Raw genomic sequence first — 22,830 nt, forward strand, 5'->3', positions numbered from 1 at the left:
CTGTGAACATTTTATATGCCAGTCCTTTTGTGTGTGTGTGTGTGTGTGTGTGTGTGTGTGTGTGTGTGTGTGTGTGCATGTGCGTGCGCGCGCGCGCGCATGTAGGTGGATAGTTAGATTGATTGATTCTTTTTTTCTCTTGGGTAAATGCCTAGCAGTGGAATGGCTGGATCTTATTAGGTTCAGAAACTACTAAATTGTTTTCCAAGGTGGGTGTATCATCTTACCAGCAATGTATTAGACTTCTAGCTCCTTCACATCCTCAGCAGCATTTGGTACGGTCAGTCTTTATAATTTTAGCCATTCTAATAGGGGTATAGTGCTATCTCACTGTTGCTTTATATAACACAGGAAATTATTTATCTTCACAGGAAGAATATTAACAACTAAATATGTTATCTTCAACAATGCAGATATCCAATGGGGGAGCTGAGAGAGAAGGGAGAGTTGGGGAAAGAATAAGACGGAAGGTGGCCCCGTGAAGGATTTTGCTGTTAGGAACATTCACACAGTGAGATAGCTTATAGCAGTGTGCATAGAGCAAGTTTCACCTAAAGTTTTCTGGTGGAGTCTATTGATATTTCTCTCTCTAGAGGGGTTTACATTCACTAGGAGGGAAACAAGTCCTGTGGCATCTTGAGTATCTCCAAGTTTCTTTTCTAGGATGATATCATTGACAGATAATAGAGGACCAGAGGGCGAAGTATTTGACTATGCTACAAAAGCCACCTTATAATTATATTAATGGTGGCAGGTGGAGAACTTTCACAGGCAAATCTAATGATCATGTAATCACCAAACCCCTTTACAGCTTGTAGTTTTTTACTTCTTTATTTATCTACCCTCTCTTAATTTTGTAGGCTACTTGGGAAACCATATAGGTTCTTCCAGAGGGTACATGTCACTTAAATATGGATTTGAATGTGGCTCCAGTAATGATTATCCTAGTAGAGGGGACCTGTTTATACATCACAAAATGTCTGGAACAGTCAGCAACAAGAAGCTTATTTGAGGTGGCTGCTTTCCATTTTACTTTAGCAAAAGGCCTTTAGAAAGAAAACAAAGTTACTCAAAGATAGGATTAATTTCTCCTTATGCAGCTAAATACATAAGCAATGAATGTAAATATTTGATAAGTGAATATAAAAGGGCTCTTATAAGCACAGAGTAAATAAACAACCTCAACAAAGTACAGGAAAACAGTTTGCATTTTGCTTGGTATGATGTTTTCTTTATTCAGTTAAATTAACAAACCATGATTTCATCATTAGTCAACAAGATAGTAGAGGGACCATCAAAGCAAACTACAGGAGAGTCCGGATTGATCTGTGCCAAACAAATGTTTGTAGCTAACAGCTGTATTATCACTGATTCTAATTTACGCAGCCAGGGTTCTCCTTTCATTTCCTAAGTGAGATGAATGTCATCTTACATGATACAGACACCCTCTCTGCTGCTTGAGTAATGAATCAGGTCAGCTCTCCCCTCTGGGTAGCCTCACCCCTCTTTGTAGGTGGGGAGAAGTGGCCTGCTAGAGTTTTTTGTTATTTTTTTTAAAACAATTTATAAGCGTCTTTCTAAGGTTGTATGAGTCCATTAGTAAACTATCCAGCATTTGAATGAAAAATACCAGTTTGTTGTGTCAAAACCTTTGGATGTACAGGTTTTAAATTACGTGCTTTCTTCCTTTTCTTGTTTAATACTTAAATAAAATCTTGAGTGCTGAAGAATAGAAAACAGTATGCTGTAGTCTTTGCCTGCTAGCTGAGATTCTTTGATTCATTCTGCAGTAGATTTATCTCCTCAGAGCTCAGGCTGAGAATGAACCGATCCTAAGAAGCCCATCCATTTAGTCCACCTGGTTAGTGGGACATGTAGTACCTTTGACTTGAGGATTCCAGGCTTCTTCCCATCAAAGCAGAACCCCTCCCCCAAAATCAAAATCTTGATTTTTTAAAATTTATTTGAGATTAAAAAGGAGAGTCTTATGTAACAGAAGGAGGGCTAAGGGTACAGGGCAGTCGCTCTGGAATATGTGTTAGCTGTGGATGGTGTGTTTAGCCATCAGACTTCTGCTCATAGCAGAGGGTATATAACCCCAGGAGAACATCTGGAGAAGAGAAGCAGTCCTGGCTCTGCCACTCAGTGGGTGCCTGTCAGCAAGTCATTTCTTGACCTGAGTCGTGCTTTTTTTTCAACTCTAAAATGGGGTAATAATTCTTACCTCACAGGATCACCATGAGGATTAAATAATGTTTGTGAGAACAAGCAGCACAAAATAGGTGCTCAATAAATGATAATGTTCGACAGTTGGAAAACAGAACCAACAATGAAAGGTTAGAGACAGTATGAGAGAAACGCCCTTAAGGATTCTTTAATGCCACGGTTCTTAACCCTAGCAGCACATTAAACTACCCATGCCCACGGGCTCCACTGCAGACGAAGAGGATCAGAATCTCTGGGGGCAGAGCCCAGACAAAGAAAACGATTTTAAGTGCTCCGGGAGCTCCAACGTGCAGTCATGTCAGAACCATGAAGCCATCCCCTTCATTAAAGATGTGGAAATTTCAGCCAAAGATAAGTAAGAAGAGGAAAGCTCAAAATCATTCTGCCAGTGGTGTCAAGGCAAAAGCCTTGGACATAGGCATTCCGTGTTCTAATCGCTCACTTCTTGTTTCCTTGAAGACTTCATAGTCTCTGATTTCCAGAGACTTCAAGAGCAGCTGTCCTGTTCTGGCCCATCGGCTCATCAAATGTTGCTGACAGTCTGTGTGTGCGTGCGTGCGCGTGCATGTGCATGCACAGGAGTCCCTCTGCTGACGGTCAGTCTGGTCGGGAAGACAGCTATTAAGCAAGAGCAGTATGAGAGTTACGTGGGATCAGAAAAGTGGGAAAACCAAACCCGATAGCCAGGGTGGATCTAGAAAGCTAGCTTCTCAGAGGAAGTGGCAAAGGTAGGGCTGAAAAATGAGTAAGCAAGGAGAGGAAAGACATTTCAGGCAGAGGAAACAGCTAATACAGAGACACGGTCACATTCCAGGAAGGGCAAGTGGTGTCATGTGCTGTAGTGATGAGTGTGTGGTGGTGAGGATGGTGGTGGAGGAGAGGGGCTGGAAGCATAGTCAGAGGCTGCATTGTTTTTCACAATCAAGCTTTGCAATTGCTATTATCCCTTAAATTAAAGGAACTGCTTAGATGCCTTGGTCCTGTGACTTTCTGGTGCAGATCTGAACAGACTGATTTGGTCTGTTATTTCTGGATATTTCAGAAAGACAAGAAATGTCCAATTATACATATTTTGGGCATTTCTACCTCTATCATAGAACCAGTAGCACAATGAAAATCAAGAAAGGAGAGGAGGAAAGAAGCACAGAGTCAATCTGTTTGGGGTTTAAGAAAGGAAAATATATTGGAAAAAGCATTCATCTTCAACCTGTTTACTGAGATCTCTACTAGAGAGTTTTCCATCTTTTAAAAAAGGTGGCATATCTCTGAGAAGGAATCCACCCCAATATGTATGCTTAACTAATCAAGAAAAAGAAATATCTCTGAGAAGAAGCCCATCCTAGAAATACGGGTAATTAACTAATGAATAAAAAGAAAAATTTTACCAGACTTTAGAAACTCTGTTCAGGGAGCAACAGCCTTGAATAAAGAGGGCACAGAAAGCCTTCCATGGTCTTTTTGTCCTGTATAACAAATTATTTTCCATGCGAAGCTCCAAATTGCATTTCCTACCCTGCTGCATTGCTGTGAGCATGATTCTGGTACATTGTGGCTCTTCCAGGGATACTCCTGATATCAATCGTGAAGACTATTCAGAATGAGGATGGGAGTCAGAGTTGATTTGTGCCAACATTCCTGCTGAGAATTAGCCCAGTTCCATTATGTGTGGGCGAGCCCCTGGTTCCTCGCCCTTGCCTGTTTGAGGTACACAGATACAGCTGAGAGACTCTGCAGGGAGTGCCAAGTTAAGACACCCCATGATAGGAACATTATCACTTACTCTTTCATAATGAGCTCTTTGTGGGAAACCTAAAAAGATCAGGTTTATCTACCATTCAGTGCAGCTGTGGTGCCTCTATGAAAAGCGAGGTCTGCTTAGTAAGACAAGAAGAATCCAGAAGAATTGGATTCTTCTGGACAGACTCTCAGAATGAGCAGGGGCCCTGAGTCTTTTTTAACTCTTCCAACTAAGTGGGGTACTAAGGGCCAGAGTAACTGCTTGGTTTGTGTCTTCGTTCATCAGTTGGAGAAACTGAGGCCCAAGGAGGTGAAGTGGCTTCCCCAAATCAAAGGTTAGTTAGAGGCCAAGCCAGAACTTATAGTAACTAGGTCTTCTCACTCCCGTGGGCCGAACTGTCGTCCATAAACCTGGTTATGATTATAATTAGCTAGGTTGTCAGAGATAGGACAGGATGTATAATAAGAGTATATTGTGAAATCTTTTCTGATTTGAAAAAAAGATAATGATGAACTTGGTCAAAATTTGTTCTCTGTGCTTTATTCTATTTAATCTGTGTTCACATACAAGATTTAATTTCTCAAACTGTGTATTTCTCTGTTTTATCTCACAGGTTGCCTATTTATCAGAATAGGGCTTGGTGTTACGAAGTCCACCCCTGTTGACTTGAACCACTCAGAAGACCTGTGCATCCTGGCAGCCTCATTTATCTCACCTCATGCTCCCACCTTGTAGTCGTGTATAAATATGACTGGCATAGCACATACATATCTCCGCGGAACTTACTACTTTTCTATCTAAGATGGGTCACTTAATCCCAGGCCTTTCTTTGATGTCTGTACTTCATTCTTTCCTGGACTTTCCTACCCCATAGATTTTAACTTTGGAAACCTTTGCATGGGATTTGTACAAGTAATATTTTAGGTTGGTTTGCACAGGACCTATCATATTTTGTAAGAGTTGGCTCTCACATGAGCTCTTTATTTTTAAACATTACTCTTTCCTGTTAAGAATTCCCTGCTTTGGAGTTGCATCTATTCTTCCTATTGTCTCTTTCCCCCTTATGGTAATAACAGTGAGGAGTGCCTCCCTTCAGGGTCACTTAACCTCGTTCCACTCACAGGGAGAATTCATGAGTAGTAATATGTTCTCCAAAGAGAGTCTGACCTGCAAACTGAGAGTATTATGTATGGGAAGGCAGATGATGATACCCAATCACATAATTAATGAAGATTTTTACACCTAGCCCACTTCTGTGGGTGAGGCCCAGAGGAGCCTGACTCTGGGTTATAACAAAATGCTGCACAACCGTGATTTCACTGTTCAGATCTAATATTAAATCAGGTCCAGATTTTTCGGTACTTATTGAACACCTGTTAGGTTTACATGGGAATCCTCTTAGCTGTGAGCTCCTCGTGGATGAGGAACTGTGCCTAGCATTGCACTTGGCACATAGTAGGAGAACCAGGAATAAGTGTTGAATGAAGGGGATTGGTGAACAACTGGGGCTTTTCAGAGTATCCTGTCCTGAGGCCACTCCAGATGGAAGTGGTTCTCCTGTAGCGTAACACATCCAGTTCTTTCTTGAGGTTGGGCTGCAACTTGACCTTCTTCCAAAGATGAAAAGGAAAATCATTATTCATCTGAGATTTGCCTTTCGGTGTTTAGCACGAATTTGGTTTCTAAGGAAAAAATGGCAAAGCATTCATGCAGGAAAAATTATTCTTTAGGTATTCTTCTCTGATGACCATAGACTGAGCAAGATTTTTGTATAGTTAACTGTAGCCATGAAAATACTAATCATTGGACAACATTCCTAATGCAACAGATATCAACCCATAGAGCACTTTGATGAATGTCAGGGAGCAGAGCTAACAGAAATGCAATGCTAGTGAGTCGGCACTCTCTTTACCAACTCCACACGTTTATTCAGCATCTTCCTATGTGTAAAATCCGTGATTTCTCCTTGCTTTTGTTTGTTTTTCAAATGTCATTCTGAAGGCAGAATATACCTTTTGTAACTGATGAACTGTGATCATTATTTGTGTCTATAAAAAGTGATATTCCTCCTCACTTTTAAATTAATTTGGAGTTTCAGGGATAAGGTTTTGGTGGTATGTGCCATGCATTAGGTGCTCAGTAAATATAGAAGGGAAGGCAGAGTGCTGGGAGGAGGTTACGGGAAGGAGAGGAAGTGATCCACACTTGGGCCCTGGAGTCAACCTGCACAGAGTCCAGCAGACTCTGCGTGTAACTGCCAGGTAACCTGGTAACATCCATTGACTTCTAACCTGAGTTTAATATTCTTTAAAATGAGATAATACCTACTTCGTAGGGTTTTTGAGAGGCTTAAATGCATGAATACATGTAAATGTCTGATATAAACCAACTCAATAAATGCTAGTTTTTTAAATATAATTAATAATAATGTTCATGACGTCCAGTGATTATCTTCTTTGAGAAAGCACTTGTCTCTTTATCTTCCTGGACTTTGAAATGAGTCCCCTTCAGTTGATATGGATTCCTCAGGGCAGAGAGAGACAAGCACAGTAGAATTGCTCAGAACAGGCAGCTGCAGGCGACAGCCTCCTCAGGGACGCCCCATGGTGCTATTGCCCTGCTGCCCTCGTGTGGGTTCCCCTCTGCTAGGGTCTCAGGCTTCAGTCCTAATCTCACCTGACTGCTGTTCTCTTGCCAGGATGGAGGGCTAGATTCTCCTTTCCTTTGTGTATCCATACTTTCCTCTTGCAGGAGAGCGTGTCTGCCTGAGAACGGGGCCTTTATTAGCCCATCTTCCTAGGGGGTTTACCTTGAGGTCGAAGAGAGACAAGCCGGCCCGGTGGGGAAGGGCCGTCTGGCTGTGGGCTGATGTCTGCCCATTAATCCTTAGGGCCAGACGTTGGTGTTTCTTAAACCTTTGATGAGTAACAGTGTTCTGCATCTAAGAGACTCTAATTTTACCTCTTTCAGAGACATCACTATTTTTTCACCAAAATTAGATTTCCTCAGAATGAGAGTATATTTTCTAAAAATGTTTTGGCACGAGGTAGAGTAACAATAAAAACATGTAAAGCATTTAGCCCTGCTAATGAGCAATACTGGAGACTGGTGGCAAGTCAGAAGGCTTTGTCGGGGTTTTCCTGAGGTAATTGACACGCACAGAGAGTGGAGGGGCCCTGGGAGGAGACCTGTTTTGGAAGGTTCTGCCCCCTACAGCCACCTCCATTTCTCTGCGCCCAGCGTGGAAGAAGGGGCCCTGGCCTCTCATACCTGTGCGCGGCTAACTGGTGCAGGCGCTTACTGCGTGCCAGTCTGGGTTCTGAGGGCCGTCGACCCTAAATCACTTCATCCTCAGGACACCTAAGTTCTGAGGTGGATACTGTTTCTAGCTCCATTTACAGAGGAGGGGACGGAGGCTCAGAGAAGATAAAAAATTTCCCAAGGTCAAACAGTCGTTAAGTGATATAATCAATAAAAAAAAAAAAAAAACCCCAGGCTCCAGAGCCTTTTCTCTTAACCACTGCTCTACTACACTGCTTGAGGAGTTACCCGTCCTTCCTGAGGATCGCACGCAGGGACCAGAGGGGTCCAGCATATATTTAGCATTTCTCTTCCCCAGCTTTTTAAAATGCTTTATTTTCAGTAGGATTCCAGGCATAAGTAGCAGTCTTCATCTCAACAAGGGCAAACTGCCTATAAGAGCTATAGGGTGGCCCAGCACTTGCCGTAGAGTGACCTCTGCCCTCCAATAGGGCAGCACCCTGTCACAGGCCAGGTGCCCTGGAAGGGGTTTCTGAGATGGAGTTTGCCATGCAGGTTATTTATTAGGGATCCCAGCCAAAGGGCAGTTGACACAATGGGAAGTTGAGCTGCAGTGCAGGCCTGATGGCCTCAGCCAAGCACCTGGCTGTGGTGGAGCGGACGTGGTCTCTCAGAGCTGCCTGGTGGTACCACCGCCACCATCAGGCGGTGGATGTGGGACACCTGAAGGAGGGCATCCCCTTGGGCAGGGAAGCTCTTTTCAGCTGAGGTGACTCTGAAGGAGCTGACAGCACTCCTTGTCACTGAGGCAGTGCGTTCTTCCTTGAAAGGGGGCTCTAGGCGCTGCATCCGTGTTTCCATCTTGACGCTTTCAATTTTATTAGCATTGTGAATCTACACAATGGGAAATGCTTTCTTCAAACTCAGCCTCTATTTGCTTGGATTCTAGATAAGTAGGCATTGCACAAATAAAGACAGATCCTCAGCTTTCTGGAATCCTTTTACTATAGCCCTAGGCAGAAGCAAAGGTATCACATCAATATATATATTTGGACCATGTGATTAAAGTCATACCTGGCATTTTTGGAGGCACTTAAAGAGTTTGTTTTACACTCATCATGTCTTTCAAGTGGAGCCAGTTGGCTTTTTTCTGGAGGCCAGAGTCCAAAGCTAAAAGCCACAATGCAGTGATGGAAAATCTCTAGTTACATTTTGCTTGCTAGTTGTCTTTTAGAGAAATCTTTCAGGGATTAAGATTCCAGGTTTAACTCCCTTTTCCTTGCTCCTTCCATCGTGATACTAAAGCAGTCTTCCAGCTCACTTCAGAACAGACATTAACCTGCATCCCAACTGACTTATTTCTTGTCCACGCAAGTTGACCACAGATTCGTTCCTGTGTATCCGGTGGGTGCTTTGCCCTGCAGGATCCATTACTGCTGTGTCCCACTGTTGCCCACAGCTGGCTCTGGCCACTGACGGTCTCAACTGCAAGGTGCGCAAAACCTTTCTCCATTTCCCTTCTTTCAGGTTGGAAAGCTTATCCAAGAAGCAGCTGGAAGAAGTAATTTGAAACGAGTAACTCTGGAACTTGGAGGGAAAAGTCCCAATATTATTTTTGCAGATGCTGATTGTAAGTCAACCACAGATCTCTTACATGCCCTGGCATACTGGCCTGCGGTGCTCACTTTTATTATCTCCACTTTCAACAGGACACTAAGAAAAAGGTCTTTGAAGCTAAGTGGCATTCAAGGAGAAAAATCTAGACCCTTCCTTTTAAGGACAAAATAATATTGGTAAAGACCACTTATCAGTTGACAATCAGATCGAGTTTGTTTTCTAGACATAATAAGCCATTTTGACTCTGTGTTGTTGTAAAATAGGGTAGAAGAGGTGAAGGCCTGGTTGGTGTTGTATAGTGGAAAGAGCAGTAGTCTAAACCTCTGAACACTGGAAATGTAACCTCTGCCTAGATTCGAGAAACTTGAAACGTCTCATGTTTGCCTGGTGGCTTTGCAGATCATTAAAAATTTTTAGTTCACTAGCTCTACCAACGTTGTCCCAAACCCACACCCCCTTCTCTGTTTAGCCATCCCCACCCCTTTCTGTTGCCCCCATGGCTCTTAGTCAGGATGACAACACACTATGGTCGGTTCTGTATGAATAGACCTAAATTGGAGGTGATTACACCTTGGCAGTAGGACTATACAGAGGCCTAGAGCTATAACCTAGAAACCCCATGTCTCCAGGCAGGATGCTCTCTAGTCCACTCTGCACGGGTGTGCTCCTCATGTTTGGAAAAACTTGCCAGGGAATGAAATTACAAAACCTCTTTCAGTCATCCTTTTTCTTCTTCACATCCTGCCAGGCAGCACTGCTTCCTCAATTTCACTACTAGAGAGATCAGAGAACAGAAAGCAGATTGCCTGAATTTCAGCCCCAGCTTGGAATTTGCAAGTTCAGCTTCAGCTTTATACTAGTTGTCAAGAGGATCAGAATTCTGTACCTAAATTCCTATTAAGGTGTAGGCACTCCACTGACAGTACATTGATTCATTCAGTCAGTGAGTCATTTAGCAACTAGCAGACACCAGATTTATTAATACTATATTGAGTATTACTTAGTATCTCTTATTTTCACATGAGATGAAAATGAGTTACCATGTGCTACTATACAATTCCATGTAAATATAGAGGAAATTGAGCGTCTTCAAAGACGATCATTGCTGTCACAGTTTAATTTGCCAAAATACTAATTAAAAGTATAGCTGCAAGGTCCTATAGATTAGGGATTGCAAATTGGCAGTCTAGGCCAAATGCAAGGTATGGCTATGTTTACTTCTAAGTATTACACAAAATATTGATTTCCGTTTTTTCTTAAAACTGGAAATCTGGCAACCCTGGGCTATGTTTATGCATAGCAACAGCCAAAGGTAGCACTTTCCTTCTGAGTCTCTGTCACATTGCTTTACTATTATCTACACAGCCCCTTTGGTTATTGGGGTTTGAGACTCCTGTTATAGATAACGTGGTCTAATCCCTCTTTTTACAGAAGAAAGGTTTTCCAAGAAGTGAAGACGTCCAAGTTAACACAGCCAATAACGTCAGGGTCTGGTTAGAACTAGAACCAAGTTGTGTTCTCAATCCAGTGCTTTTCACTGGGCTGCTCACAGTTCTGCTCTGTGGTGAGCATGACATTACACTTGGGGCTTTGGGGAGGGAAGAGGGTCGGTCCCTTAGGCCCCTCCGCAGGCAAAGCAGTGTTGAGAGCATGGCTGTTTCCTCCTGTAGTGGACTATGCCGTGGAGCAGGCTCACCAGGGTGTGTTCTTCAACCAAGGCCAGTGCTGCACTGCAGGATCTCGCATCTTTGTGGAGGAGTCCATCTATGAAGAGTTTGTGAGAAGAAGTGTGGAGCGGGCTAAGAGGCGCATAGTGGGCAGCCCCTTTGACCCCACCACCGAGCAGGGACCCCAGGTAGAAAAATCACAGACATGCCCGTTCTTTTTTTTTTTTTTTAAACATCTTTATTGGAGTATAATTGCTTTACAGTGGTGTGTTAGTTTCTGCTGTATAACAAAGTGAATCAGCTATACATATACATATATCCCCATATCTCCTCCCTCTTGTGTCTCCCTCCCTCCCACCCTCCCTAACCCACCCCTCTAGGTGGTCACAAAGCACCGAGCTGATCTCCCTGTGCTATGTGGCTGCTTCCCACTAGCTATCTATTTTACGTCCTGGCTTACCCTTCCCCCTCCCCGTGTCCTCAAGTCCATTCTCTACGTCTGCGACTTTATTCCTGTCCTGCCTCTAGGTTCTTCAGAACCTTTTTTTTTTTTTTTTTTTTTAGATTCCATATATATGTGTTAGCATACGGTATTTGTTTTTCTCTTTCTGACTTACTTCACTCTGTATATTAGTGAGGTCCATCCACCTCACTACAAATAACTCGATTTTGTTTCTTTTTATGTCTGAGTAATATTCCATTGCATGTATGTGCCACATCTTCTTTATCCATTCATCTGTCGATGGACACTTAGGTTGCTTCCATGTCCTGGACATGCCCTTTCTTTACTTAATCTCTTATGAACACAGAAACCAGACACTCTGGTGGAACCCGACAAAGCATCATCTTCCTTCTTCTGCTGACTCCTTACTCTTCTTCCTCATCTGTCTTCATGGCTGGAAATGTAGCCAGTGAGGCATTGCTTGCTTACATCTTGTGCTTCTCTTTCTGTTTCTAAATTTTATCCTTGAAAAGCCAAGAGATTAGGATTGCCTTAAGGATATCTTGAACTTTGGGGGTAGGTTGGAGTCTCCCAGCTCCAAAAAAGGACCCAGGCATGGCAAGATGGATCTTGACTAGAACCCAGTCCCAGTCCTTAACTGCTGGAGTCAAGACATCCCCACAGGTGCCACAGTCAAGGAGGGCAGGTATCTCTCATTCCCAGAAACCCATTTATACTTTTACCAGCTGCCAGGGATTCTCTCCACCAACCTGACCTACTCTGGGATGACCACATGCAGTTTGTAATTGTGTAGGGAATGGAGAGCTGTCTGCTCTCTCTTCTGCCATATGGTTCTCTCTTACTCTGAATGCTTCATGCACTGTGGTGGATGAGGAGGGCCACAAAGGTCCCTGCTGGCTGCACTCTTGAGCTCTGCAGGTTCTCCATGGTCATCAAGGTATATTTCCAGTTAGAACTCTGGTTTTGAACTGAGAATTTTTAAAGGAATATGTAGACCAGATCTCATCTGGATCACTAGAGCATGGGTTTTCCTGATAAGAAGCAATATCTCCTTAGTTTTGGGACCATTTGAGAGAAGATTGAAGTTGTAACAGCAATTCAAACTCAGGTGAATGTAGGTTTCTTTTTTATTTACCATAATAATTGAGTGATAAGTCTATAACTTGGGGGCTTGCGGGGGGCGAGAATGACCTTATTTTATGGACTAGGATACTAGCTCTTACTCTTTAAACTTAATCCTTTCCTCTGATGGTATAACAGTAGTTCCATAAAAATATACCCCAATATTCATTTGTTTATAAGGTTAATTTTTACTTATATAAACAGTGAATAATCAATTAGCCAGTATCTCCATCATTTAGAAATACTGCTTAAATCTTGAACTGGTACTTATGACTTGTCAGTATCATCAGAGCAGTGCATTCACTGGAATTCTTGATGTATTAGGTTGAACCATACAAAATTACCCTTTTTCATAGGTCCAAAATGGTTAACAGCAGTTCCATATGATTTGACTAGGTATAATGAAGCTTTGGCCAAAAATCACAAATGAGAGAGATTCTTGAGCACATGCTTATTTCCATTTTCATAGAAGATTTTACTTGGAGTCATCAGGCACTTTCTTCTGTAGATTGATAAGAAACAGTACAACAGGATCCTGGAACTCATCCAGAGTGGTGTGGCCGAAGGCGCCAAGCTGGAATGTGGAGGCAAAGGGCTGGGCCGAAAGGGGTTTTTCATCGAGCCCACGGTGTTTTCCAACGTCACTGACGACATGCGGATCGCCAAGGAGGAGGTATCACATAGATTTTAACAGCAGCCACATCTTCCTTGGGATGGTTTCCAGGGCATTTCTAGTAGACAAGATTGGAGGTTTAGTTCTTTGTATTTTATATACATTGTACAATAGCAATAAACATGGCTATGAAAATCCCCAGTTTCAAGAAAGAAGTTAGACAAAGAGGCAAGCAAGCTAGACAGAGGCCCGGTGATGTGCTTTATGATCTCAATTGTTATTAGCCAACAGAACCATCATAAAAGCCAATCAATGGTCTCAGTGATACATTGTCAACAGTTCAGTTCCCCCAAATATGGGTCATTAGGCTGTTAATCAGGAAATAGAAAGCACCCAAGCATCCTCACACTTCTGCAGGAGAGGACCAGTTGCAGATCAGCCACCTCTCCAGAGCAGTAGTTCTCAGTTCTGGAGCAGTGCCTGGGGGATCATGGAGAACACAGCTTTAGAACACACTGTGGAATCAAGTGTTGCCGGGCAGGGTGGGGGAGCGGAGGACTTAAACTCTAAGGGTAGACTTATGTAATCTTATTCTGGGAAAGTTTGGGATATTTTTACAGTTATGTTCTGCTAACCTTAAACATCATTTAAATGATGAAGGCAGAGTAAACTTGCCTTGAAACATAGAAAACAGGTGAAAGGATGGCGAAGCAACCATGTTGGATCAACCTATTTTATTGCAGATCTTTGGCCCCGTTCAGGAAATTTTGAGGTTTAAGACTATGGATGAAGTTATTGAAAGAGCCAATAACTCAGACTTTGGACTTGTAGCAGCTGTCTTTACTAATGACATCAACAAGGCCCTCACGGTGTCTTCTGCAATGCAAGCTGGGACTGTTTGGTAAGACCAGAGTCAGTCTCGTTCTGGCCATAACACATTCCATGAGGGTGGGAGGGGGCTTGTAATTCTCCAGAGCCTGCGTGAAATAAAAGCATATGCTCTGGAAGGGTGGGGGAGACCGAAGACTTCACCCTGAGAAGGGATACTTCCTATTGGCTAGATCAGGAAGTCAAAGTAAATCTTATAAATTATAAAATTTTCATGTGGGGAAAAAGGAATTAAAAAATAGAACTTATAAAAGAAATATCATGCCAGTGGGATTGTTTCTGTGTAAGCAGAATACACACTAACAGTACCATGTTTTCTTCTTTCAGGATCAATTGTTACAATGCCTTAAATGCCCAGAGTCCCTTTGGGGGATTCAAGATGTCTGGAAATGGGAGAGAAATGTAAGTGTCCAAAGTTGCTGGTGCCTGAAGAGAAACAGGGTTGCGAATAGCAGCATAGAGGGGCACTCACAGCATCAGTGAATTCTCTTACTTTCATCCATTCACTAAACAAACACTTGGTTGAAAACATAAATGTATAAGCAAAGCACACATTACAAAGATGAATAAAACACAATAATACCCTTACCTTAAGTGGGAATGGAGAAAAATTCATGTACCAATAATTCCATGTAATAGGTGCTATTATGCAAGTATGTCAAATATCTTGTTAAGTACAGAGGAAAAATCAATCAATTTTGCCTGATGAGGTCACAGAAGACTTCACAGAGGAAATAACACTTCAGTTTCTTAGGAGCAGGCATTCCAGGTAGAGGGAATAGCAAGAACAAAGGCATGAAGGCGTAGCAAATACAGACTAGTCCAGACACAAAACAGAGTTTGGCATGTTTACAACAGACGTCACCAACTGCCCACCCAGGGACAAATCTGGCTTAGAGAAATGTTTTGGTTTTTTTTTCCTTATAACATTTAAAAACCTTTACCTGACATTCAAAATGGGGAGACTTTCCATAAAAATCTAGATTTCTTACATATTTTCATTCCCCCAAAGCAAAATTGCTGCAGCTGTGAGCTCTGCAGTTTTCCCTATTCCCCATCATGCCTGCTTCTGGGAACTGAATATTGGCTGTGTTCGTTTTACACATAGCCAATTCACTCGCTGTCACCTGCTCAGTGCCTATAGGATCTTTGAGTCTGGGGCTGCAGAGCCTAGGGTACAGGATGCATGGAGGAGACTTGCTGAAGATACAAGTGGAGAGGTTGCTTTAAACCCAATCTCAAAGGGTTTTTAAAGGGCATGCTGTGGGAGCTGAGGGGATACCAACGTTCTTATGGCCAACATTCTTGGTGTATAGAGGATGTTTTGGCAGAGATCACAGGAAGATGACCCATTACAAGGATTTTGCAATAACAATAATAGGTATTAATTAAATGCCTGCTCTGCATATGGCTTTATTCTGCCTTCTTACCTTCTTACTTGCTTTTCACAGTGATTCTATGGGATAGATACATTTATCTTTATCTTACAGATGGTCCAGATGAGGAACTAAGGGTTGGAGTGGTTAAGTAGCTTGCCCAAGTCTCACAGCCAGTAAGTGGCAGATCTGAGCTTTGAACCTAAATTTTAGTGGCTTAGTTTCCGTTATGTCTGGCCAAGGAAGCATGGGAACCGGGTATAAGGACTCTTCCGGGTCAGAATCAGAGCTGGGCTGCCCTCTTTTGATGCTGAGGACCTGAAAAATGGGACTGTGGCAGAGGAAAACTAGAGTGATTGCATTTGCAACTTCACATATGAATGGATTTTTAGAATTGCTCTCGGAGAATGAATGGTAGCTAGGGTCTTCCTGAGCTGACATCTCCCCTCATCCCCAAAAACTTTCATTTTCCCTCATTTCGAAAGGAGATAGATCCATGCTAGATCCATGTTTTCTAAATCCTGTGACTCATAAGAGGAAACATCTTCCATGCCTGTTCCCTCGGGCATTACTGAATGCATACTTTTTTGAACAAATGCTTAGTTCGCAATCAATCTGCTACAAAGTATTGAGCACATACATACTTTGTGCAAAGCATGATGCTTGGTCTGTAGGGGAAGGTGCAGCTCATTAAATTACTTAAAATTTTGTTGGATAAATGAAATATACAACATTGAAAGAATCAAAAGAATTCCAGAAAAGCCTGTGGAGTGGTAGAGGAATGCAGGGGTGATAGAGATCATTGTGAGCTGGAGAAGTCCAGGAAACCATTAGATGTGATCTTTTATAGGGATTTGAATTGGCCTTTAAAGGAGAGGAACATTTGAGTAGATGAGGAGAGAGGAATAGTTTTTCATGGTTGGTGGGCAAAACAGGATAGCAGTGGGGGAAGAGTTAGCAGAGGCATTGTGGGAGAAATAAGTATGGTGTTTGGGGGGAAGTGCAGTGAACCCATGACTAGCACAGGGGATTTACATCTTCAGATACTGTAGCTGGTAATCTCTAGTCCCGAGCCATTAAACCATGAAGTAGATATAGCTTTGAGGCTAAGAGCAGAGTTTCTAGAATCACACTGCACAGATATGTACCCTGGCTCTACTGCTTAATACCTGTGCAGCCTTGGACAAACTATTTAATCTCACCGAGTCTCAGTTTCCTCATCTATAAAATGGGAATAATGATAGATAGTACTTACCCTGCAGAGTTGCTGTTAGGATTAAATGTTAGAATCATGTATGCCAAACAGCCAGCAAGGTATCTGGCAAACCTTCAGAAAATGTGAGCTACTATCATCATTATTGATCAAGTAGATGACTGTTATGTAGGCAGTCCTTCTTTTTCTTAATAAATGTATTAAGAAAGGGAGAAACTGCTCTTGCTTGAACCTTTGCTTCTGGCCTTCAGTACCTCCCACTTGCTTTATAGCCAGAACCCATACCCAGTCTGGATCCTATTTGCTAAGTTATTAGTATTCCTTCAGCTTTTATAAAGTCTTCATGTACTCTAAGTATCTCTTCTTAACTTGCACATGGCCTTAACTTTCTGCTTCCACTTTTGAAGATGCATTCAACTTCTTTCTTTTCCTGCCCCTGTGTTTGTGCTCTCCCAGTCTCTGAAATGTTGGGGCCATCGCCGGCTCTGGGAATGCTGCTCACATTGACTGTTACAGATCATTAACAGGGTGTATCATGGGCATAAAATACACTTGAAATAACTAATTGCTGGTTGATGGTTTCTCATCTCAGGCTAGCCCTGGCCTCTCATCACAGGCAAGCCTCCTACCAGGATTCGGGCTTGGGACGTTGTTCAGGCGCAGTCTCTTCCTGTCAGAAATATCGCCCTCGCCTAGAGAGAAGGTCCAAGAGACAGTTTGGCTGTGTCAGAACCACACAGAACAGTGGCCTTTCTCGACTCGTCCCATGGGCACAGTAGTGATTTGGCCTTCCCAGTGCAGTTAAAAAATAATTAGGAAACAGTGCTCTTTGATGAGACTCACTTCATCTTATCTAAATTATATGAGTCTTTGTTCCTGTTTGCCCCCAAAACATGTTTTCTCTTCCTTAAATGACCTGGAGTGGTAGGAAATGCTTCAGATAAAAGAACCTGCCCTGTCCTGGTTCCCCACTCTTCTTCTCATTTAATACAGTCCTGGAAACTCTGCTTAGCCTTCCACTTGGACAGAATTGTTTATCTCATGGCCTGCAGGCTCCATGCAGCTTTGGTCCCTGACATCTCCTTGCCCACCTCTAAGAGGAACAGAGAAGGGAAGTAGCATTTTCTGGAAATGAGCTCCAAGGAAGGCTGTTGGAGCCCCTGAGTGCTACCCCACAGAGAGCTGTGGAGAGGGCTGCCCTCTACAGGTTATCTGATGAGCTGGCCTCTAATTCCCAGGATCAGAGACTTGGGCTGAGTTTCTCTCCGTTCTGCTTGTCCAGCTAATTGCATCTATTTCAGCCTTCCCATCCTTTTCCGTCTCATTTAAGCTCTCCTGAGACAAGGGGTCATAGAGTCCAAGCTATAAAATATGTATCACAAACCTAGGGGATGGAAAGAACGCTGTGAACCTCAGCATTTTAAAAACTAAGGACACACGCTTTGAAGACGAGAAGTGTTGTTCGGATGCTCTGAGTCAGTGTGTGTGTGCACAGCATTGCGTATGCACAGAAAGTCACCTGAAAGCTGGGAGAGGGGCTTTCTAACCCTGCCTATCTGGCGATCCACTCTCAGAGATTCTGATTTAGTAGAACTGGGCTAGGGCCCAGGACCTGGATTTTTAACAAGCTTCTGGAATGATTCTCGTGCAGGTGGTCTGGGGATGCTGCTCTGAGAAATGCTGCTGTAAGTCAAAGAAAAGGGCAGGGAAATATACACCCTAAGCAGAAATCCCTATTTGTTTTATGCGTGAGTCTGAGTGACTTCCTAAAATGGCTGGCTGAGAGACACACAAATCTAACGTCTTACCTTACCTTTACGTATGCCGAGTTTGGTTCATCTTCGGGAATATGACCTAGTCTGGCCAAGAAGCAGGAATACAAGCTTCTAAATGTGCTGTGCCCTGACACGTGGCCCCGCCGGAAAGGTGACTATACAAAGAGATTGGGGCATGTCAATGACAATAAGTCTGCCTTTTGTGCAGTAGTGGACTTCTTCCTTAACTATGGAACTATGTGCCACAGAATTTAACTGAGAAAAATTTTAGTAGATTTGAGAGAAGGACCCTAGAATGAGATGGCGAAATAGCTGAAGAATCCACATGTTAGGGATTGGATTCAGAGACCTTACAGCAGTGTTGCTCAAAGAGTGGGTCCAATAGCCACCCATCTCATGGTCTCCTGGGCTCCTCCCCAGACCTACTGGAACAGAATCTTTGGTGGGAGATGATCAGGAACCTACAGTTTAAGCAAGCTTCATGGGTGATATGTGTATATTAAGGTTCAGGAACTGATGTCAGAGAGACGACCGGGTGCCAAGAGGAGGGAGAGAGTCAGCTGGAGTCATACAGCCAGTTTAACGCAGAGCCGAGTTGGCACTCCTGTCTGCCAACCCCCACCCTCAGTGTTCTGCTCCACGCGCTGCCCTGAGACCTCTCATTGGCTTTCCTTGAGGCCTGGGCCCATGGGCAGTCTTTCCTTTCACGGCAGATGTGAGTCCACTCCAACATCTCGGAGCAGGCTGTGTGCCGGCCATGCAGCAGATGGCCTCCTGGGACCCGAGAGAGGAGCACCTCCAGTCCAGCAGAATTTTCCGTTGCTTTGAGCACCCAGAGATTTGGGATCCGGCAGTCACACTCGAAAGCAAGGTTTCTAGCTCTGTAGACTTTCTTACATCTCTCACAACCTAGTTAGAGATCTGAGTGGGAGGAAAGTGGTTCAGGGTCTGCCCCATGTGTGTGCACAAGCGAGGGAACAAGAAGAGAGTAGCCACACTTCAGACAGGAGGCAGATGGTGTCCGTGATGAAGAGACACATGCACAGTTGCCCAAGGGCAGGAGAAAGGCCAGCGAGAGCCAGAGCTGAGCTGGTAATAAAGAGACAGCCTGGACAGAGCCGGTGAGGGAGCCACATTCTGAGTGGGGCAATCCCAAGCTTATTCTTCCCATTCCTGCAAGCAGAATGGCCAGTGCAGACGAGAGAGCAGCATGCTGCCTGAGTCGCTGATGGTCTGGGGGCTGTGGGGGAGGAGGGGGGCGCGACCACTCAGGTGCCCTGGTACTCAGAGGAGCTGCTGGCACAGCAAGGGCAGCTCTGTGTCGGGCCAGGGAAGCAGAATGAATCCTTTACAGCGGGTCTTCGCTGTAAAGCCCAGTTGCAGTGACTTTATACCTTTTATATAAGACTGTTTTTAAAAACGGCCTGTCTTAATCTTTTCTTATTCAAATACATCTCTAAGCGTTCTTTCATGTTTTTTTCTGGCAGAGATGGTCAGTCAGCAGGGTGGAACTGGGGAAGAGGGGGTAGGAAGAAGCCTGCCCCCCCTTCCTCGCTCCCACAGTTATCAAGTGCTTTCTTTCAGCCTGATGCTGTGGGCTGCACGCTAGGTTTGGGGGAGGACAGAAAGCAAGATGAGGAAGATGCAGATCGGTGGGGGAGACACAGACGCTCGAGCACCCCCGCCCTCCCTCTTGGTATTACGGGGCTGTGGTAGAGGTGGGTACAAGGTGCTCTGAACACAGAGCAGGAGGGGCACTCCTTCTGCTGAGAACTTGAGGAGAAGCTTCACAGAGGAGTGACTTTGAAAAGAAAAGAAGAAGAAAATGTCAAGTATTTTGCAGAAAATAATTAAGAGAACATGCTTGATGTGACAATGAAATCGAGAAAAGAAAGAAAGACAATTAAAGAGAGGTAGGAATAAGAAGGAACGAGAGAAGAGAAGTGAAGGAAAGGAGCACCGTAGCAGTGAGGCTTTTCCACGCGCCAGCGCCCTTCAGGCAGTGGTCGGAGGGGCTGTTTCTCCTGGGGCCGCCGAGGCAGGTGACCTGGCTCCCCCTCCCCCCTCTCAGGCCCGGCCACCTACAGGCCCTTCAGAGGCCGGGGCCCGATTATCTGGTTTCTCCTGCACCCGGCCCAGCACGGTGCTGCCCCATAGTAACAGTGCGATAAACGTTCGTTTGCCTGATGACAGAAATCCCTGATCAAGGCCCCAGAGGGTGCCATGAGCCAGGAGGGGAAGTGGCCGAGGGCAAGTCTCGGGAGACAGCTGACTCTCACTTCCCAATTCCTTTCCCGTCCGTGGTTTTGATTTCCTCTTTCCCCTGACTCTGTGGAGGCCGGAGACAGTATTTGTTCAGGGTTCTGTCTTTAAGGCATTGCGTGTGATCTGTACTCTTCTGTGGTGGGCCTTTGGGTATTGTTGCCACTTATTAAACTGAAGGACCAGTGAGAAGGAATGTAGAACATCAAGCCAAGAGGACCCTCGTGGTTTTCTTTCAGGTAAAGTGGACTGGGTCTCGAGGAGAGCCATTAGAGCACAGGCACATCCTGGGCGTCCAGTGGTTGGAACAGGGTTTTTGAAGAAGAAAGCCCATGTTGAGCTGTCTAGGCCTCTGGTACCTGATACAGCCCGTTTCTGTTTTTCAGGGGAGAATTTGGTTTGCGAGAGTACTCCGAAGTTAAGACTGTGACAGTAAAGATCCCCCAGAAGAACTCTTAAGATGGCCAAGAAGGAAGGTGAAGGCCGGCCTGCACGACTCTCCCCCTCTGCTTTCCCTGTGGGGCCCAGCTCTCAGGAATCCAAACTTGATACTCAGTCCTTACTTAAGATTTAAATGACAGCAGGTAGGCCAGGCCATTCGCTGCGTAAAGAAAGCAAACCAGTTGGGCGTGGTTTCTTGGCACCCTGTGAGGGATCACCTTAACAGTACCAAACATTGGGGAACGTGGGATAAAGGCGCGAGGAGTAGCTGTGGGGCATACCCAGTATTTCTTTCTGGGGTGAGGGAGCTGTATTATTTGATGCCTTCTGTCACAAAGGACTTTGCTTGTGAGCAAAGGTAGCCTTTCCATTGTCTTCATTTCCCCCTTCCAGGCTCTCCCTGCTCACGCACCCCTCCGCTCCTCCAAGGAGATCTCAGCTGAGCTCATCTGGGGCAGATGTTTGGGCCGGGAACAATTTTCCAAGGTTTTGCAGCCAAATTACCATTTCATGTCATCCATTTCTTCAAAGCAAAACATGAAATGGTTTTAGTTAGAGCCAGACCAGACTGAAAATGCCAGGAGCTGGTACACTGCAGATGTCCTAAGGAGAAAGAACTTGGGATATTCCTGACCCAGTCTGGCTTTCTTACATCCATATATAACAGAAGTGAAAGATCAGGAGATGGAGCTCCAGCGATCATTATGTGTAGTTCACAGCCTCGGAGCTCATCACTGCATGGTTTGAGGGGGTAAGAGAGAGGGATGTGTGTGTGTGCGCGCGTGCGCGCGGGCATCTGTGCATTTAATTCCTTCTTGAGTATTCTGGAATAAGTCAGGGGGTGGGTTTTTCATGGATTAATCTTTTCCAAAGCTTGTCTTTAAAATCAACCAAAAACTGATCTGAGCAGGCTTGAGAATTTGGAAAAAGGTAATGCTGGGTGCCTTGTAGAAATAATTCCACTTCCAATACTGCTGACAATTCATACTAAATGAATTATCTCTGCAGTTGGAATCTATAGCTTCTTCCACCTCCCACCCCCACCCCATCCCTGTCCCTGGTGCACGCCACCTCCCAGTCCCAGTGCTGTGGGTGTGACTTCAGCTTCCCATGCCCTAGGTCAACTGGCAGTAACCTTGGAAAATCTGGCCAGGCTCAGAGGTTTCCTTCTCCATTTGTAGAGTTCCGGTGTGCCACAACTGCCACGCTGCACCAGATCTCCACTTGTCACGCCCGTGGCTTGTCCACACACCACTCTTGCTCTTGGCCTCCCAAGGGGGAAGCATGAAGCAGGCTGGCTCCCTTTCCTCCAGCCACACATTCCTCTTCTGCTTTCCACTGAAGGCTCCATCTCTGACATGGGCAGTGTCAGCTTCCTTTCCTTTTTCCCTCTTGCCAGCTGCCAAATCCAATTCGTTCTCTAACCTAGATGAAGATCATTTATTTAAAAGTACCAACATAACCTAGAATATATGAAATATGGGCAACACATATATAGCCTTCTGTATTTAATGGTTTTCTGCTTTCTAACCATACTGGTTTTCTATTTATAACCCTTGACTATTCATGATGTTTTAAAGAAACCTCTCCTTGCTGTTATTGACAAAGGACAGTGGCCAGATGCCTTGAGAGATGCCACATTTCTGAGTTCTTTCGTGTGAATGTCATGCTCTCCTCCTATAGCCTGTGTCCCAGTGAACATATCCATTAACCAGATAGTTACCTTTGAACTGCAATATAGAATGTGAAAATGAAGATTTATTTCTTTTAATTTACTTAAAAAAGAAACCTCTGTGCTAGCAATAAAGCATTTATATTGTGTACTCCTCGGGATCATTTGGCTGTGTTTATCAGTGTCTTTGTGTCATACCGAGTCCATCTAGGTCCTTCTCTCAGCTGCTGGGCTTTTCAGGTATGTTGCTGCCTCTGGCTACTGAGCAGAATTTGGGGGGTATTCTTGCCGTAAGGTAAACAAGACCCTTGTTTCTGACACTGTTTAAAATCCAGGCATACATACAGTTCTGTGTGGCAAACAAGTATAACCATGTATGAAACATATGAAATGACAATTTTCATCCAAAGGAGCCTCTGTGAAAGCTAACGTAGAGGAGTCTTCAGGCCTGTTCTCACAAACATGGACCACGTGATGAGAGCTCACATTTGCTAAT

The 22,830-nt window shown here is 44.2% G+C and overlaps 1 protein-coding gene across 3 annotated transcripts in view; it reads left to right on the plus strand.

Annotated features, from left to right (window-relative positions):
- Positions 1-22,472, plus strand: part of ALDH1A2 (aldehyde dehydrogenase 1 family member A2) — a 204,009-nt gene extending 181,537 nt beyond the window's left edge. For 2 of the 3 annotated variants that reach the window (XM_032624455.1, XM_032624456.1), the window contains 6 exons: positions 8,753-8,855; positions 10,513-10,697; positions 12,603-12,767; positions 13,451-13,608; positions 13,923-13,997; positions 20,608-22,472. In XM_032624455.1, coding sequence (XP_032480346.1) covers positions 8,753-8,855; positions 10,513-10,697; positions 12,603-12,767; positions 13,451-13,608; positions 13,923-13,997; positions 20,608-20,680 — 759 coding nt within the window. In that variant the 3' untranslated portion in view covers positions 20,681-22,472. The remainder of the gene's footprint in view (positions 1-8,752; positions 8,856-10,512; positions 10,698-12,602; positions 12,768-13,450; positions 13,609-13,922; positions 13,998-20,607) is intronic. The other variant, XM_032624457.1, reaches the window with a different exon arrangement.
- The last annotated feature ends 358 nt before the right edge of the window (positions 22,473-22,830 follow it).

The sequence above is a fragment of the Phocoena sinus genome, chromosome 2, assembly GCF_008692025.1.
Source record: "Phocoena sinus isolate mPhoSin1 chromosome 2, mPhoSin1.pri, whole genome shotgun sequence".
Lineage (NCBI taxonomy): Eukaryota > Metazoa > Chordata > Mammalia > Artiodactyla > Phocoenidae > Phocoena > Phocoena sinus.